The sequence below is a fragment of the Mya arenaria genome, chromosome 2 (genome assembly GCF_026914265.1).
Source record: "Mya arenaria isolate MELC-2E11 chromosome 2, ASM2691426v1".
NCBI classification, from domain to species: Eukaryota; Metazoa; Mollusca; class Bivalvia; order Myida; family Myidae; genus Mya; species Mya arenaria.
Window position 1 is genome coordinate 3483767 of NC_069123.1, and position 13134 is coordinate 3496900.

At 34.8% G+C, this 13134-nt stretch overlaps 1 protein-coding gene across 2 annotated transcripts in view; it reads left to right on the forward strand.

Moving 5' to 3' along the window:
• LOC128241731 (TATA-binding protein-associated factor 172-like) overlaps nt 1-13134 on the forward strand; it is a 58023-nt gene that overhangs the window by 19079 nt on the left and 25810 nt on the right. For both annotated transcript variants that reach the window (XM_052958791.1, XM_052958800.1), the window contains exons 13-23: nt 1478-1601; nt 2544-2801; nt 3515-3681; nt 4696-4867; nt 5200-5369; nt 6046-6210; nt 7115-7232; nt 7409-7568; nt 8895-8947; nt 11538-11627; nt 12165-12303. In XM_052958791.1, the coding sequence (XP_052814751.1) occupies nt 1478-1601; nt 2544-2801; nt 3515-3681; nt 4696-4867; nt 5200-5369; nt 6046-6210; nt 7115-7232; nt 7409-7568; nt 8895-8947; nt 11538-11627; nt 12165-12303 (1616 nt within the window). The remainder of the gene's footprint in view (nt 1-1477; nt 1602-2543; nt 2802-3514; nt 3682-4695; nt 4868-5199; nt 5370-6045; nt 6211-7114; nt 7233-7408; nt 7569-8894; nt 8948-11537; nt 11628-12164; nt 12304-13134) is intronic.

Consider the following 13134-nt stretch of genomic DNA (forward strand, 5'->3'; position numbering starts at 1 on the left):
AAAATAAACTTGTCTGTGTGATAACTTGACAATGCCTGCACCCTGCTGATGACTCTGGATTTTGAGTTCATAGAGTCAAAGGTCATGGTCATAACACACTCTATCCTCACACTTTAATCGTCATAATCTTAAAACTGCCTTAACGGCAACAAATCAGCTGTCATTTCGGTCCATGCATATTTCATTCAATTGTCCATATAATCCTGACAACATGGCGTTCAGGGGGGGCATAATGTTTGACAAGCATCTCTTGTTCTTTAATGAAATAATTAATCGATTACATTGGAGATTACTGAGCACCCAACGTGAAAATGTACAAAACAACGCGTTCAATATACTTTTAAAAAAAAAACGTGTGAATAAATATTGAAATGAGATGAAATTCAAGAGTGATTAAATTTGTAAACATCAGCTTTCCTTAGGGATTGTTTACTGAAATATACGGACCTTTTCGGTGTTTTCACAGTTTGCAAAATTCTTAATTGGCATTCAATGCCTTCGCCTATCTGTATTTAGGATAAGGGTACATCTTCTTTTATGACCTTAATTTCCAATTAAACCGATAATTGACATGGATATATGCACTAATTGGCATGTCGTACCACTTAAGTGAGTGTCATTAACTGAGTGACGTAGAAGACTGACACTCACCACGGGCCAGCTGGTTGAGATAATGCAGTCGATCTAGGACGATCGCAGTTTCGTTTTTTTGTTGTTTTTTTCAAAAATGAAAAACCAAGAATTCAAGTACCAACGAAATTGAAATTTTTCGGCAAACCAGGAAATTTCATGCCAACGAATATAAATGATTTGACAGTATTACCTTATTTAAACATTTTCCTCACATTTTCTGTCAAACTGATAATGTTAAAGTTCTTCACAGCCCGATACCATGTGCCCTTTTTACCTGTGACACTCTGTCATTCTTCTGCAGCACCCTGCTGTTTTAAAGCTGCACTCTCACAGATTTAAATGCATAAAAACCAGTGATATAAAAATGCTGACAAAAAGTCAGTTCACAGGTTTCATATTTACGTTAAAAAAATTGATGTTTTATGCATTTTTCTGAAATTGCTAGTAACGCTTTACCCATAAAACTTAAATTTTCAAATGGAAATCTGAAAATCTGTGATCTGATCTTTTGTCAGCCATCTTACATCACCGGTTGTTAGATATTTACGCAAAAATTGGCTCATTCCTAGACTAAAATTAAAAAGTTGTCAAAAATGGTAAAATTTGTGAGAATGCAGCTTTAAGAACCTGGCTAAAGCTGATATTTGTTAATGCTACTGTATTTTTCAGGTTGTCCAAGCTTTTAATAGAACTAGTGCCAAGACTGAGACCATTCTTCACTCTTAACATTGTCTCAGTTAGAAAAGCAGTCTTCATTGATTTGAGACGTTCCATACCTTTGACAAGGCTAGCACCAAGATATGATCAATAGTTTTTGTCAATGAAAGGTTATTTCCTTATTCAGGTTGTCCAAACCATTAACTGAGCTTGTGCCGAGACTGCTTCCATTCTTCAGACATAACATAGTCTCGGTTAGAAAGGCAGTGCTTGAGACTGTGAACACTCTTGTTCAAGTATCGTCAGAAAAGGTGAGAAATTGTGTTACAGTGTGCAAAGTAATATATGTTGTGATGAAATGTCAGTAGGTATATGGACGACACAGTTTCTCTAGATTGGTTCTCAAATCCATGGATCTTGGGGTTATCATCTGTCTGTCTGGGCTGTATCATGCATCAATCTGGGCAGTTTCAGTAGAAATAAACAACAGATATGCTTTATTTTGGCTTACACACTTATATTATGGTTAATAGCATGGTTAAATAAGTGCAATATTATGAAATCATTAATATACATGAAACCTTCATTTTCGTGGTTTAGTGGGTGGGATAATCAATGAATTCAAGATCTCAAAGAAAATAAGACCTTTGATTCTCAAATTATTCTTTGTTAGTAGGGTATACATGTATTCACATGAAATAAACATGGTTGCTGAATACACTGTAAGTACCTTATCATTGCTTATATTACTCTGAATATGTTATATTATTTAATTTCAATGATAATAAACTAAAGACAATTGCTTGCTTTCAATACATCTGTTGTATGACAATGCAGGAACATTAAAACGAGCTGATTATTAACCTTGTGTGTTTTTACCATCGGCGCTAGATTTTGTTATTCTGATAAAATATTAAACGACTATTTCTGAGCTGCACCTTTACCTTACTGTGGTTTCACAGTTTGCCAAAAGTTACCCATGAAATTGTCCTATTTCCAAAATCCTGCCTCGAAATTTCATGTCTACGAAATATAAATGATTCCACAGTTTACACAATTTACTCACAAAGCATTGTGAGTGAAAGTTAATTTAAGTATGAATGATAGTTATCCTGAAATTTTACCATACATTTGATATTATAAGGAATTTTTTTTCAACATTGTTTTATTTATTTGTGAAACAATTGCCCAACTTATTCGATAAATTTTAGTACCTTTCAACACTAACTTGATCCTATATAATTTTATTTCAGGATCCAGCATGTAGTTGGCTCCCATCGGTCTTACAGCCACTGCTGTGTCACATATACCAGAGGAGCTTGCTGGAAACCAGCCCAGAAATCCTCAGGCTCATTCCAAGTGTCTGGGGGCATGTCTTGGAAAAGGCCACGCCCCTTTCTCTGGTTGCTGTGGCCACCCCATGGATGGGAGTGTGGTTATCACTCGCTATGCAACCTTCCAAGATTCCATATGATCACAGCTTTCTGGTGGAGGCGAAACATCCTGGAAGGGTAGGGAATAAAACACCAGATCAGACCTGTAAATTGAATTCCACATTGGTTTTATTATGTCACCTGCATAGCTTGGCAGAAATATATATGTTTTTCACCATCAACCGATCATTTTTGAACTCTTACTTATTGAATACAGAGTTATGGCCCTTGAATTTTAAAAAACATGACAAAATTCACATTTTAAAATGGGTAGCTCCCAGCAGGTGATATATTTAATTTACAGACTTCTTCTTTTTCATCTAGTGCAGGAGATATATTTAATTTACAGACTTCTTCTTTTTTCATATAGTTGTGTATTAAGACATTACTTATTAATACAATTTTTTATATATATTTTAAGTAACAGCGTTAGTAGGGAAGCTGATATTGGATATTCAGGCAAAAGAAACCATATCAAGTGAGAGCGAAGATGGTTTCCTGAGCCCTGTTTATTCCATATAGGGTCACCTACTAACCCCGAAACTTATATATCACGTCTATAACCTCTTTTAATTGATAAATGTTTCATTTATTCACCAGAATCGGAAAAAGACGCCAATTGGTACAATATAAAGATTGGTGACCCAATATGGCGTGACCAGTCCTTGACCAATTGTGTTGTGTCATACATTTTGGAGGCCTGATATTTATATAAAGATATATATAGACAATAATAAAATACTTTTTTTTTGGAAAAGTCCTGGATACTGAACATTCACATATACTTGCAGGGCCCAGATTCTGTGTCTCATCGTAGTCGCCACTCCCTTGAACAAGACAGCCCCACCCCGGGGACCAGCAAAACCCAGCCCATGTATATAGCAGGGTTTGAGTCCCTGAACTCATCTGTGCAGGAACGGGATCAAAATGTGGTGAGGGCGAGGATGACAGCTGCTGGGTAAGTTGTGATTTCAGTGTTGAAATGTGAAATTGCCATGGCTTCTAATTTATTTCAGTAGCATATAACTCTTCACTAACTTATTTCCAAAAATATTGTCAAGATAATGTTTAAGTTTTTGTGTCATCCTTAGCAGTGTATTGTTGTTCAACCTAAATGTTGGCCTTATCTTTTCCAAGTTATTTACATGTTTTCATTGACAGCGGTTACTTCCCCTTTGCTGTACTGTGATTACTGATGTCACGTGGGTCACATGATGAGGATCAAAATCACATGACCTCATTCAAAAATCTTTAAAAAATACATATTTTAAATAAATATTAACTTTTAGATAATAAACTTAAAATGTTTTAAATATTCCAACAAAAGAATATGGGTCAGAGATAAAATGAATGTTTTAAAATCTATACAGCTGAAATCTAGCTCTTTTTTGTACAATGTGGCAAAGATCTTTTCTGTTTATCGTAGATGTGTAGTAATTTCCATCATTTTAGCTGAATACTTGTTAATTCCCCCATATTTGACCCTTAATAATTATAAATTAATAAATTATTATTTATTATAAATGATAATTATTTGCATGCAATTTAACATACTTTACGTGGAAATCTCATTTTAAATATGCCATGACATTGGGCCATACCAAATTATTTCTAAGTTTAGTATCCGCTTCCAATCTCTTAACCTGCCTGCTAGGCATGAAGACAATCAGTTTAATAATAATCATGGAAAAGAGATCACATTATCTGATTTATCTTCTTTAAGATATGTACAACATTTGCTCAGAAAAGCAATCAGGCAATGTAAAATGTTAAAACAAAGATAAATGTCTGTAAGATTTATCATTAGTGAAATAGCTTGTAATTCACTGATAACCTTAAAAATAGCAAAAAATCTGATAAACCTTCTTTCAAAGTTCATCTTCTATTCATTCCACTACTAAATTATAAGATATGTACAAGTAATATCCAAATTAATTCACATGCTGAAGCAAATAATACCTTTATATTTCAGTCTGTTTGGAGTTCTATGCCAACGTGTGACAGTGCCTCTTAATACCCTCCCCACTGGCTATGAGAAGCCCTCCGACTCGCTGACTAAGTTACTCACATTTCATCTCAACACACGCTCCGCTGTACAGAGGATTGTGATCGCTGAGGTGTTGTATGCATGGGCCTCGTGTCAGGTATATTTATATTTAAGCTGATAAAGGTCGTATTATTAAAAAATAAATAAAAAATAACTGAGTAAAGAATTAAAGTGGTTGCTTCTGGTTTTGACTTTCTTTGTTGTTTGTTTTGTTTTGCCAGCTTGCTTCACATATGAAGTAAGAACAGCCCTCAAAATAGCTTCTAGAATTTAAGGTTTGCTTGGGAGGCAGGGTGCCTCGCCCATTTTAACATTATTGGGGCCCCAAAGTGCCCCCAAACCCACGAAATGGTTCCAGCCAATCATTTACATGGTCATTCTCATCCCTGTTAAATGCTCCATACCAAGTTCATATCTTTTGCATTGCAGGAATGTCTCTGCCCCCCTGAGGTCAAGTCCAAAGTCTTGGAGACACTCTCAGAAGGCATCTACTTTGATGAGATTGCCCTTGGGTTTACGAGGCTGCAGACAGAATGCCGAGACTTCATGGCAAGCCTGAAACAGCAGGGAATTAATCTGGATATGATTGTACCACAAACGTAATTTTTTTTGTTCCTTTTATTGCACTATTTATTAGCTTGTCTTTGTTTTATTATGAAAACAACTCATAGAGTTTTAAGTAGAGTTTATGGATGGGTGCTGCACGCTGTCCTTATTTTAACCATCCTTCTGCACTTGGAAAGCAGCATGGGCATTTTTCTGCATTCAGAGGATTACATACAAAAGTATGTCAAATATTTCTATTGTTTTCCTTGATACTTAAAATATGATTATAAATACATACTTGACATATTTGGCAGTTGAAACATAATATTGCTTCAATTTAACACAACACCTAACACTTTCTGTCATTCCTCAGTGTGTGTATTCCACGTGATAAATTACGTCATAAATTCTGGTTACATTTATGTTTATATCTCAGCACATCATGTATTGCCTTGAAATCTAATCTAACAGTGATCCATGCATGTTTTGCCAAAACTTCTCAATCCTTACACTGAAAAGCGGCGGAAAAGTCGAGCGCGCTGTCTCTGTGACGGCTCTTGTTAATTTATCCGCACGCTTAAAATAGCTGTGTTAAAATCAGCATACTTGTTTCAGTTATGTAAGTTAATGTAAAAACAAATACAAAGAAAACACTGTCAAACATGGCACAAAAGAAATTATACCTATTTAATTACATATCATCATGTTGTATACTTTTACTTACTTCAGATTAATTTTAAGCCTGGACCAGGCTGCGGCTCTGGTGGGTCAAGACTTTGAGCAAGTAAAATCTACTTTGAAGCCCCGGGCTCTAGCAACCCTTGAGGACAGACGGGCTTCACTAAGTACTACAGTTGCCCAGATCTCAGCGGATCAGCAGATACTCTCTGTGAGGTACGACTTGTGAGGCTTTAATTACAGATGTTAGGTCATAGGCAGTTAAGTGTATATGCAGCCATCATTGCGTGCATGTGTTCATCCATCTGTCTGGTTTATGCTTGTCCAGGCATTAACTTGGTCTTGCATAGAGTGATGTAGCATGTACAAATACAATGTCTGAAGGTCAAAGGTCATTAGATGGTCATTTATGAAAATTCTTGACTTGTCTGTAACTTCGCACTGCATTAGGAGATTTCAAAAGAACATGGCACAAATGTCTACCAAGACAAGGTGGCAAGACCCATGTCTGTAGGTGGTCATGGTCACTTCGGGGCCTCATTTGAATAATATCTAAAAACCTTTTGGCTTTCTTGACATCACTGTTATGCATAACCATCATCTTTTCAACGATGCCATTCAAGGTTAAAGGGAAATCATTCTCAGGGCTGTTCCATAATTGTTACTTGGGTGGCTCAGCATTGTTTGCTTTCACCTTCAGACATGTAGCATTCAACATTAGGGGATAAAACATTTTTGGATTTGAAACATAATTGAATATCTACTATAAAATTACCTTGAAATAAAATGCAATAGAGCCCCTCTTTCAAATGTTAGGTATTGTGATGCCTATAAATTGTAAATCCTAGTAAGTTTAAAAGTAGTGTCTGTATATTTATCTGTACTCATAAACAGATATGATTTAAACTGGGAAACTGTTTTGTGGTATTTTAAATGGGGAAAACACATGAGAAGGCAACATGAGTGTTGCGTTTATTATTTTAACCGTGTAAAGTCATGTATCATCGGCCTCCTGCTAGCTCGCATTGACAATTCTAGGCTTGTTTTTAGGAAATACTGTATTTCCCTATTTTTGGACCATCTGGTTTATAGTCCCTTTTAACATGATTTCTAATTTCAGAGTTCAATCAAGCCTGGCAAAAGCAGCAGTCCTGCTAGACATGATTCCAGAGAAATTAAACCCAGTTATACGACCGCTCATGGATTGTGCCAAGAAGGAGGAAAATGCAACTCTACAGGTATATAGGGACACTTACAAACCCACGTATCAAATGGTTGCCTTTTCGAAGCAATATTACTCAGTGCAGTGCAAAATATAAAAGTGATATTTTTGATAACAATGCATGTCCCGAGATCAAAGCATTAATGCCTAGGTGGTAAATAATGAATGTCTACTTAATTTTCTGTTTTCCAGCATGAGGCAGCCAAATGTCTGAGTATCCTGCTTCGACAATGCATGTCTCGAGATCCAAGCCCGAATGCCAAGGTGGTAAAGAATCTGTGCGGGTTCCTGTGTTCTGACCCAGCTCACACTCCTGCCATAATACCCCAGCTCAATAACAACACTGCTGCTGGTATGTGCTAGAACTTCAAGCTTTCTTTATAGATATGTACTTTGCGGCTTGTAGGACTCACCAAATATTTTACTGTCTTTGGCTCTACCTTATTTGAAGAAAAAGATCCTGTATATGCATGGATGTGATCAGCCGCGGATTTGCGAATTTCCGCGGATCTAGGGATCTAAAGAAATTAATTTTATTAAATGTATTAAAAATATATAGAAAAAAATGTGTAAAAGGTGGTTGCTTTTTGTTGGTTCTTTATCTGTTGTTAGTATTGACAACACCAGTTTGTTTTAATTTTGAAGTCAGGAGAGCTCTCAAAAGGGCTTCTAAAGGGCCCATTGAGGCCAAAAGCACCCCCAGAACCCATCACCCAAATGGTTTCAGCCTTTAATCTGCCAGGTGAATCACATCCCTGTAATGGCATTTAGTTCTTGCAGAATACAGATATTGCCGCCAAGTCTGAAATCAAGGCTATGACTATAGCTATGGCCCCAGGTATTGTCATAGTCTTGATATCCGATTTGGCTGAGATAATCAGCATTGTGCAAAAATTTAAAGTGATACTCGTATTTTGAATCAATTAAACAAACATAAATTTTGAGTGATAAACCTTTCAATTCTTATTAAATAATGCATTCATGGAAAATATAAATTACTGATAACATGATTGTAACTGTTTATTTAATAGCTGAAAACGCACAAATATTTAATAACAGGTGAGTCCTTAAAGATATAAGGGAGATCAAGGATCGTCTCATAAGGTAGAAATACTGTTTGCTGCATCTTTTTTTTCAATTTGACACGGTATCCTTCATAAGAACCATTGTTTTCGATATTTATTCATCCTTTTTGGTAAATTAAACATTTTTATTAATTGTGGTACTGTTTATTTGTGAGTTTTTGTGCATCTTTAATGCCATAAATTCAAAATAAGTTCAAGATGTTTAATTGAAATTTGGTACTGTAACACATATTTCCACAGACAATACAATGATATGTAGCATGACCCATATCTCTGGCTTTAATATTTTCATAGATATGCCCATTTTATTTTTAAATCCTATAAACAATTTTTGGCATTTCTGTACAAAGTCTTGTTTAAAGATGGCCTTACATACACGATTCTAAAAAAAGGCAAGAATAAGAAGAATGAAAATCATAGAATTTAAGGTGTTTTACATCAATCCATTGCAGTGCAATTTGTCTGTTGTTTCTTGAATGTTTTTTTTTTCACAAATGAAAGGCAAAAAGTACAATAAATTAAGTTATATTATATAAGTTTTTTTTGTCCCAAAGAATTAGAGTAACACTAATAAACATTGTTTCTCTTTTCAGAAATGAACTGTGATACTTTCAAAGGGAATATTACGCTTGCCAAAATCTGTAAGGTAAGATTATTAGTGTAAATATGAAAAAATCCTTGCTCAAAAAGAGAAATTATTTTTTGACAAAAAAAACAACAGTATACCACAGAAATCATATACTTCTTTCAAATAGAAAACAATGTGAAACCAGCTCAGGTGTACTTGAAGGAAATTGAACTATAAAGTAATCCTTTAAAACAGTATGTGATTTTGAGAAGGGGAATTTTTACCTATTTTGGGGGAAACTATATGAGGAAGAATTCACTGTCCAGCTTGTTTTGTTACATCACAAATTGCTTGGTGTCCACATAATTATTTTTTTTATCAATAGTTTAGTAAGTTCTTTTACATGCTACTGCATTTGTTTTTGTCACTTCTAAAATACCTTAGAAGATTTAAATAAAGCACTTCACACAAAAAAAGTAATGAGCCTTCAATTTATTTAAAAAATTGGTGATGTAACGATGACATTCCACTATAAATGGAACCCTTTCTTGTCGTAAACATTTGCTTTATTATAATTTGTAATGCTTTGTCACATAAATAGTTGATTTTTATGCAGAAAATCCAAGCAAACCATGCCGAGTTTTGAAGCATACAATCGGTTTTAGGACTTTACATCCAGATGTAACTGGACACAAAGGCGCACATCAAAGAGTAAAGTTATATACTTTTGTGACAGTAATATGAGCTATTTGAGGCTTATTTCTCGTATATGTCTCTTGATTATTGCGTAACACAGGTACATAACATGTTTATACATTCTTTCTTACTAGCACTAGAGACTTAAAATGCTTTTCAAAATTATTTGGACGTAACTTGGGACTCTTTTACCCAAATGTCAAAATCGGTAATGAATGGTGTCGCCGTTACGTATTCGTGTAATTCGTGTAATAAGAGCTGTGTGACAACAGGCATTTTTTAAGAAATTCCCAATTATCTGGTTAAAATTTACTCAGTTTATATGCAAAATTGCGAATTATGACTGCTTAAAATACAGCGTGTACCGATGTAAACACAATGACTTCGTAGACGTAACATAAGACACCGTAGACGTAACATAAGACACCAAAATACCAGCTTTGGATCGATCTTTACAACACATTTGAACTGAACGCGCGTGAAATCGAATGTTTTAAACCTCAAGACAATTGAGACAAATCATTAGTTTGTGCACCCGTACAGGCGAAATATACAAGCTGCATCAATTAATGTCATGAAACTGAATGAAATAAGCCCACCTCGAATCTGTTGGGACGTAACTTCCATGACAACACTTACTCATGCTTTGCTTGTTCCGCCATCTTGGATATACTACACAGTATCAATGCGCGCGTTCGGTGCTACTTTTCTGTCACGGTATTAGCTATATGCCACACAGTTAAAGTTTGTCGAAATACACAAAAGGCTGTGTACATGAACAAAATCTGAATAATTTGTGACGTAACATTTGAGACACGACTTTAGGCGAAATATTTCGGTCGATCAGTACACGTTTTGTACGTATTTATGGGAACTATTGTTTTCATCAAATATACACCTAACCTCGGTAAAATTAAAAACAGGTTACTTAAGTAAATTATACATGTCTGTTGTTGTCAAAAAACCAAGCGATTCGAGACGTAACATATTTGACACGAAATGTTACGTCATGTTTTCTTTAGATAAAATCGGGATTTATATGTTTTCAACTCTTCCAAATGCTTATTTGGCAAATGGACGTTGGGAAATATACCTTTCTATAAAGATAAATCGTCTGAAGCGACCAAAAGTCCAAAGCGCTGAAGGAGGCAATATCAGTTTTCTGAACCCACGGTAAAAATGTTCATCAAATGTCCCAACAAAACTGACCAAATTTTATAAAAAATAACTAGTTCCTGTATTTTTAAAAATTATTATTATACACATATAAAATTCCATCAATGTTGTCTTTCTATTGATTACAACACTGGAAGCATAGAAAAAACGCAAACTACAACTAAATCCAATTATTTGAGATGTAACTGAAAATGCAGGGCAGTGAATTCTTCCTCATATACCGGTACTTTTTGAGGCCTTAAAAATGCCTTGATATATGTAGAAAACTTTCTAGCACACTGGATAGGCATTTCCAGTGAATTTAGCCGTACGGAAAACTATCTGGCACCCCTAAAGTTAGATGAGTCATGCGCTATGACACAATATATTTCTTTTATAATACACTTTATGTAAGCATAATAATGATACTTCAATAGATTATTTCTATAAACAGTAACTTACCAAAAAATATAGCTTCAAAACAAACAAAATAACCCTTAAAATACATTATATTGAAGGAACTTCTTGACGTATGCAGTGAATAAAAATTACTGTGAGTCATGACGTCAGTAAACATCATCATATGCGCTTTTTGGTGAAACATACAAAAATGTGTTTTTCTTTTTTTTTTACGCAAAAAGGAATTTAAGATAATTATGGTAAAAATTATTAATCATGTATCTTTCGTCTGGATAGAAAATGACAACTAATATTAGTATTAAGCCATTACAGGTATTTGCAAAGTACTGTGCCTTATTTATTGGTAAATTGTTATTTTTCATAAAACATGCTGATATTGAAACATTTTTTATTGAAGGTGCCAGACACTGATCGAAGGAGAACGAGACTGCCTGGTTCTCGATCCGATATGGGTGTGTCCCCTGATCTCAGTAAGGAGGAAGAACAGGTCAGTGAATTCATGTATTTGGTTTAAATAGCATTTATTTTGTAAAACATTATATTTATATATATATATATTCAGCAATACATATACAAGTAAAGGATTGAGGACTTTATATATGGAACCCCTTTCTTCAATTCATGTATTAAGGTTAAGGCTCAGATTCAGTCCATAACTTAAAGATCCACTTATGATATTGGAATGAATCGTAGTAGAAATATTACCAATGACAATATTTATTGCCAGGCCCATCGATCTGGCTAAAATAATTGTCAAACTATGCCGCTTTAATTAATTGAAAGTAACAGATGATTGCCCTTTAGAGATCCGGGTTTTTTTTTAGCCGTTCAAAGGGTCAGATATTCAGACCAATTTCCAATGGCAAATTTCTTTAAAATTGTGCAGAATTCCTAATTTTGGCAGGTTACCTCTGGATTTTATTGATAATTATTCTCAATTATAGGTCCAAATATGTGTTGCAGAAATGCTTACAAAAGACCTTGAGTTTTGTTTTCAAAGAAGTTGTCAATTTTTCCCTTACAGGTTCAGAGACAGCTGTGTATACAGAGAAGGGGAGGGGAGATAACTCTGTGTAGGGTTGCTGGAGATTTCTCAGACAAATTGCCCACAGACTTACCTGCCCTTTGGGAAACAGTTACAAAATACCTCACAGAAAACAAAGGTTAGATGTATTTAAATCTTTGATTTTTTCTGTGTATAGTCCAAAATACACAAATCATGCACAAAACCTTATATTTCATGGAAGTCATACTTTCACACATTTTTCCGTAAGCATGTTCCAAATAAACATATGGCTGGTGTTAACATTTTTGCGAGTTGTAAAAATTGCAATGACAGATAAAAGGGAATTTGAAAAGGTGTGAAACCTGATTATCACTGTTTACGCTTGTCTGCTTATAAGGGGCATTTGAGAAGATAATTGTGAAAAGTTAATGGTGAGAATTTAATCATATTCTTATGTTGTTTTGTTTCGAAAATATGTTGTAGTTTTTGTTTCACATTGAATATACAGCAACTTTTGAATATATGAGCGATTTCCAAAAAGCAATACATAATTTGTAATTTGTGCCGAATTAACTGACAACTTCAAATTTTGATACATTTTAAAAGATTTCATAACAGACTCAAATGGAAACTAGGGTGATTTGAAACATCGGATCACTCGCGGTTTTAGCTCAGTCCCCGGCATCCACGAGTGATCGCAGTTTTACTGTACTAGATAATGTTAGCTTGTTTGTGAAGAGAGTTCCAAGTGGCTTAGAATGATATCGAATAACTCTCCCTGGTTAGAAGCAGTACTCAGGCTGTATTTAATAACCACCTTAGATGGTGCCCTTTTTGAGAGGCAAAGAAGCTTTTGCATGAGCATGCTGGAACCTTAAGCACTAGACCAGTGTTCTAACACCCTTTTATTTCCAATGTCTCAAAAAATCATTATCTCATTATGTTTTTTTGTGGTAAAACGATTTATTTGAGTATGCTGATTTTTGTG